This window comes from Eimeria tenella, genomic scaffold, assembly GCF_000499545.2.
Source record: "Eimeria tenella Houghton genomic scaffold, Eth_scaff55, whole genome shotgun sequence".
NCBI classification, from domain to species: domain Eukaryota; phylum Apicomplexa; class Conoidasida; order Eucoccidiorida; family Eimeriidae; genus Eimeria; species Eimeria tenella.
In genome coordinates this window covers 218,883-225,294 of record NW_013543412.1, presented here as the reverse complement: position 1 = coordinate 225,294, position 6,412 = coordinate 218,883, and the positions used below count along the sequence as shown (strand labels likewise).

At 42.3% G+C, this 6,412-nt stretch overlaps 1 protein-coding gene across 1 annotated transcript in view; it reads left to right on the top strand.

The window, feature by feature from the left end:
* The window catches only part of ETH_00001880 (4-hydroxy-3-methylbut-2-en-1-yl diphosphate synthase, putative), a gene marked incomplete at both ends in the record, with an annotated part of 8,363 nt that extends 2,358 nt beyond the window's left edge, over positions 1-6,005 (top strand). Inside the window, 6 exons of the mRNA XM_013377581.1 lie at positions 549-1,141; positions 1,693-2,295; positions 2,571-2,990; positions 4,426-4,662; positions 5,204-5,338; positions 5,892-6,005. Coding sequence (XP_013233035.1) covers positions 549-1,141; positions 1,693-2,295; positions 2,571-2,990; positions 4,426-4,662; positions 5,204-5,338; positions 5,892-6,005 — 2,102 coding nt within the window. The remainder of the gene's footprint in view (positions 1-548; positions 1,142-1,692; positions 2,296-2,570; positions 2,991-4,425; positions 4,663-5,203; positions 5,339-5,891) is intronic.
* Positions 6,006-6,412: the final 407 nt, after the last annotated feature.

Sequence of the window (6,412 nt, the reverse complement as noted above, 5' to 3'; positions counted from 1 at the left end):
ATGTTGTTTAATTAATTAATTAGTCAATTAATTAATTAATTGATTAATCAATTAATTGATTGATTCATTAATTAATTAATTATATTGTTTAATTAATCAACTAGTTAGTTATGTTGTTTAATTAATTAATTTAATCAATTAATTGATTAATTAATTATATTGTTTAATTAATTAATTAATTAATTTATTAATTAACTAGACAGTTTAATTGATTAATTAATTAACTGATTAATTAATTAATTTATTCGATGGTTTATTTGACGAATTAACTAATCAATTAACTAGTTAATGAGACAATCGAATCAGTTAGACAATATGCTAAATAATTAATTATAATTAATCAATTAAGTAATTAATTAAATGATTAATTAATTAAATAGTTAATTGACTAGTTACTTAGTTAATTAGTTCGTCAGATTAGATGAGACAGCAGCAGCAGCAACAGCAGCAGCATTTGCAGCAGCAGCAGCAGCAGCACTAGCAGCAGCAGCAGCAGCACTAGCAGCAGCAGCAGCAGCAGCAGGAGTAAGTTTGTTTTGCTGCTGCAGGGGAAGACGGGCGTTTGAAGTCTGCTGCTGGGATCGGCTGTCTCCTCCAAGACGGGATCGGAGACACCATAAGAGTGTCTTTGACAGAAGACCCTTGGGCTGAGTTGCCAGTCTGCAGATATCTCAGAAAGCTGCAGAACTACAAGCTGCAGCAGCAGCAGCAGCAGCAGCAGCAGCAGCAGCAGGGGCAGCGGGGGCGGGAGCAGCAGCAGCGGGAGCAGCTGCGGGAGGGGCGCGGCGCCGATGCGGCTGCGGGGCGTTTTGCTGCTGTGGATGCTGCTGCAGCAGCGGACCCAGCAACAGCAGCAGCAGCGCAAATAGCAGCAGCAGCAGATGCAGCAGCAGACGCAGCAGCAGCAGCAGCAGACGCCATTCCACCTTTTAAGGAAACCTTCCGCGACTTCGCCTCCATCACGCGGCGAAAGCTGCGGCTCATTCCCCCAGCAGCAGCACCAGCAGCAGCAGCAGCAGCACCGGCTGCAGCAGCAGCAAAATCAGCTGCAGCTGCAGCAGCAGCAGCACCTGCTGCTTCTATTCTGCACCGCGATGGCTCAGTGGTGGTGGCAGTAAGCCCTCAGGATCTGGTGGACTCTGTGAGTGCAGCAAAAGGAGACAAACCCTAAACCCTAAACCCTAAACCCTAAACCCTAGGTAGAAAGGGGCGAATACACAGGGCTGCTGCTGCTGCTGCTTGGCCTCATTCTTTCTCTTTTTTTGTCTCTTCATTTCTCTCGTTTATATTTATATTCATATTTATAGTTTTATTTATATTCATATTTGTATATGTATATTTATATATTTATACACTTTTATTTTTATTTTTATTTTTATTTCTCTTTATTCCTTTTTGCCTCTTTTGAATCTAGAAAATATAACTGGGCCAAAAGGCTTCTTAATGTTTTCTAAAAAAGCTGCTGCGTGCAAAAAGGACTTCACCACAGCAGCAGCAGCAGCAGCAGCAGCAGCTGCTGCTGCTGCAGCTGCTGCGGCTTGCAAAGAAGCCAGAAAGGAAACAATTGCAGACAGCAAGCGAATTTGGAAATTGCAAAAAGGGAAAAAAATAAAAAGAGAAAAACAAAAAATGGAAGATAAAAATAAAAATAAAAATAAAAATAGAAAAGTTGTGGGGTGGCTGCGCATGCAGAGCTGTCTGTACACCTCACTAGGGCTGCGGCTCGTCAAAGGCCTTCCTTTCAAAACGCAAATGAGCGCTGATGGAATTTATTTGGAGACTCTTTTCTTTCCCCAGCAGCAGCAGCAGCAGCGGCTGCAGCTGCTGCAGCAGCTGCGGGCGCGGCAGACGGTTAAGGAGCTGCTGCATGCGGGGGTTAGCGTGTGGGCCCCAGCAGCAGATATTCAGCAGGTGCAGATGGCGCAGGAGCAGCTGCAGCAGCAGCAGCAGCAGCTGCAGCAGCAGCTGCAGCAGCTGCGGCAGCAGCAGCAGCAGCTGCAGCAACTGCGGCAGCAGCAGCAGCCGCCGCACCAGCAGCAGCAGGAGCAGCAGCAGCTGGAGCAATACCAGCAGCAGCTGGAGCAGCAGGAGCAGCAGCTGCAGCAGCAGCAGCAGCAGCAGCTGGAAGCTGCTTCTTTGTACTGGCCAGGCCTTGTTGCTGTGCAGAGACTCAGCGATGCTGCTGCTGTGGGGCCCCACATCTCAGGGGCCTATTTAAAAGAGACAGCAGCAGCAGCATTTGTTGCTGATGGCACGGAGACACTTCAGGAAATGGAAGCAGTCGTCAACAGACCCGTCAGAATGCTGCTGCTGCTGCTGCTGCTGCTGCTGCAGTTATTGCGGTGCGGCGCTGCTGCCGCTATTGTGGTGGTGCAGCAGCTGTTAATGTGGTGGTGGTGCTGCTGCTGCTGTGGCTCCTGTTGTGCTGCTGCTATTGCTGCTGCTGTTGCTGCTGCTGCTGTTGCTGCTGTTGCTGCAACTGCTCTTTTTATTTCTTTTATTTCTTTTATTTCTTTTTAATTAATTATTAGTTATTCCCTTTTTGTCTGCTGTGTCTCCTGCTGCTGCAGAATGCTCTGTGTCTCCTCATTAAGCCAAAGCATGCAGCAGCAAATGGAGTAGCAGCAGCAAGAAGGATTTATCAACTCTTAAGAGAAGCAGAATTCAATCTTTTCAAAAGGGCCCAAGGGGGCCCCCCGGGGGCCCCCGTAGGGGGCCCCCTAGGGGCCCCAGAAGGGGCCCCAGAAGGGGCCCCCCAGGGGGCCCCCATAGTAGAGGGTGTGGGGGCCCCCCAGGGGGCCCCTCAGGGGCCCCCTGGGGGGCCCCTTGGGGGGCCCCTGGGGGGGCCCCCTGAGGGGCCCTTTGAGGGGCCCCCTGGGGGTTCTTTGCCAATTTTGCTGTGGCTAGAGGGGCCCCCCAAAGAGCTGCAAGGAAATGGAAAGGAGAAAAATGAGAAAGAAGGAAATGAAGAAGTGTCTCCGTCTGATGCTGTGGGCTGCTGCTGCTGCTGCTGCTGCTGCTGCTGCTGCTGCGCTGTTTGCTGGTTTTCACTTCTCTGTTTATTTGCATGCGCATGCATAAATTGGATGAATGAAAGATATTTGTTTTCCTTTAAAATTTATTTGTTTTTATTTGTCATTTTAATTTTCTTTTCATTCCATCCTCATTTTCTTTTTGTTTTTTCTTCATTTTTTATTTTGATTTTATTTCCTTATTTTCTTTTTATTTTCTTGTTATTTTCTTTTTATTTTAATTTGATTCAAAATGTCTAAAAGCTAAAAACTGCATTATATTGTTTTGGACATTTCTTTTCCTCTTGAAAAAAATTAAAATTGTAAAATATTTTAACCAAATGCAAATTCTTTTCTATTTATTTATACAACAAGTGGTACATGATTGTTATTCATTTATTTATTTATTTATTTATTCATCTCTAATTATTTATAATGCATTTAAATTAGCATTATTATGCATATGTATATATTTATTTTTAATTTAAAAAGTTTATATTAAGAAATGCTCTTTTAATAGCCTTTCAGGAAAATTCCACAAAACGAACATGCAATTTAAATGTTTATTCCTTTAAATGCTGCAGCTTTTAGCTGCAGCCAAAGGCTGCAGCTAAAAGCTGCAGCAGCTGCCGCTGCAGCCAAAGGCTGCAGCTAAAAGCTGCAGCAGCTGCTGCTGCAGCCAAAGGCTGCAGCTAAAAGCTGCAGCAGCTGCTGCTGCAGCCAAAGGCTGCAGCTAAAAGCTGCAGCAGCTGCTGCTGCAGCCAAAGGCTGCAGCTAAAAGCTGCAGCAGCTGCTGCTGCAGCCAAAGGCTGCAGCTAAAAGCTGCAGCAGCTGCTGCAGCCACCCTAAAAGTGTCTCTTTTTCATCTTTTTAAATCCCTTTTTCTCTTTTTTGTTTCTTTCTCTCTTTCTGTTTCTTTTTTTCTCTTTTTGTTTTCTTTTGTTTCCTTTTGTTTCTCTCTGTCTTTTTTTGTCTCCTCTTGTATTTTTTATGTCTTTTTTGTTTCTTTTTTGTTTGTTTTTTATTTCTTTTTATTTGCTATTATTTCTTTTTATTTCCTCTTATTTCTTTTTTTTAAATTTCTTTTCTATTTCTTTTTTATTTCTTTTTATTTCTTTTTATTTCTTTTTTATTTTTGTTTCCTTTTGTATCCTTTTAGGCCCTGTTGAGCTGCATTCCTTGGGGTGTATGTACAGCTGTGCCTCTCCACTGTGGGGTGTGGGGTGTATGTACAGCTCTCTCTTCAGTTTGTGGGGTGTGGGGTGTATGTACACCTGCCTCCTTTGTGTGTGGGGTGTGGGGTTTGGGGTGTATGTACAGCTGTCTCTTTTGTTTGTGGGGTGTGGGGCGTGGGGTGTATGTACAGCTGTCTCTAGTGTCTCTTGAGTTTGTGGGGTGTGGGGTGTATGTACAGCTGTCTCTGTTTTGGGGGTGGAATGTGGGGCCTTTGCTGCTGGAGGGTCTGAGCGAGGGCCTGCTGCTGCAGCCGCAGCAGCAGCCGCAGCAGCAGCAGCAGCAGCAGCAGCAGCAAATGTCAATTCTTGAAAGGACACAAAAGGGCCTCGGGCTGCTGCAGGCCTGCCGCCTCCGCAGCAGCAAAACAGAATTTATTTCCTGTCCTTCTTGTGGCCGCACTTTGTTTGATATTCAAGTAAGATTTATTTAATTAAAGTAAATCTAATTAATTAAGTAATTAATTAATTTAATTAATTAAATTAATTAAATTAAATCAATAAAAGAAAATAAGAAAACTACATTTCTTTTTTAACTTGTTTTATTTCGTTTGAAAGAACGCAAAAGGTCTTTTAAAAGGGTCTCTTTTAATTGAAATGAAATTAAAATAAAATTTGTTTTTGAGATTTTGAACAGACAATTAAAAGAATTTCTTTTTAAAATTTAAAAGAAAGAAATTATTTCAAAAAGTCTTTTTCATTTAAATGAAGTAAAAATTAAAACAAAAAATATCTTTTTGTTTAAAAGAAGAAACAAATAAAAAACATTTTTTAAATTTGCTAAAATTCCTCTTTTTTAATTTTTATTTTTTTTCTGATTTTTTTAATTTTTTAAATATCTTTTTTTTCTTTTTCTAATTTTTTTCAGCAGCACTTAGCAGCAGCAGCAGCAGAAGGGCAAGGGCCTCAAAAAGCCTCAATTGTGTCTCTTTTGTGTCTCTTTTTGCTGCTGCGCTGCAGCAAGTAGCAGCGGAAATCAAAAAGCATTTGGGCCATTTGCCCGGAGTTAAAATTGCTGTCATGGGGTGTATAGTCAACGGCATTGGAGAAATGGGAGACGCAGACTTCGGATATGTTGGAGGGGCTCCTGGACTCGTTAGTTTGCTGCTGCTGCTGCTGCTGCTGCTGCTGCTGCTGCTGCTGCTGCTGCTAATGGTTGTGGTGTGGCGGTGATAGTGGTGGTAGTAGTGGTAGTGGTGAGACGCAGACTTTGGATACGTTGGAGGGGCTCCTGGACTTGCTGCTGCTGCTGCTGCTGCTGCTGCTGCTGCTGATGCTGCTGATAATGTTGATAGTGCTGTGATAGCGATAGCGGTGGTGGTGGTGGTGGTTCTGGTGCTGCTGCTGTTGCTGATAAAGCCGCTGCTGCTGCTGCTGCTGCTGCTGGTGCTGCTTATGCTGCTGCTGCTGCTGCTGGTGCTGCTTATGCTGCTGCTGCTTATGCTGCTGCTGCTGCTGCTGGCGCTGCTGCTGCTGCTGCTGGTGCTGCTGCTGCTGCTGGTGCTGGTGCTGCTGCTCCAACGACTCAGCAGACGCGACAAACGACCCCGCGACTCCTCCAACTCCATGCATTTATTTATTTATTTATTTATTATTTAAATTTTATTTATTTATTTATTTATTTATTTATGTATTTATTTATTGTTAGGTGGATTTGTATGTGGGCAAACGGCTGGCGCGGCGGGGCGTGAAGAGCGCGGAGGCGTGCGAGGCGTTGATAGAGTTGATAAAGAAGGAAGGGAGGTGGAAAGAAAAGGAATAAAAAAATAAAAAAAGAAAGAAAATAAATGAAATGAAATGCAGAAGGGTACCTCGTTGAAAGGAGAATCAAAAGAGATGCAAAAAGATGCAAAAAGCAGAAAAAATGGACGCAAATTAACCAAAAAATCAAAAATTCAAAAGTTTTAAAAATAAAACGTTTGGTATTAAGGTGGAGGCTGTTGGAGCTAGAAGGAGATACACAAATAAATCAAAATAAATAAATTTATTTATTTATTTTTTTATTTATTTAAATTAATTAGTCAATTAAATTAATTAATTAATTTAAAAACAAATAGATAAGCAAATAATGATAATTAATTAATTTATTTATTTATTAATAGAGGAAAATAAAAAAATAAAAAGGAGGAGGCAAATGAACACAAAAAAAAATTGAAAAAAGCAAAAGGA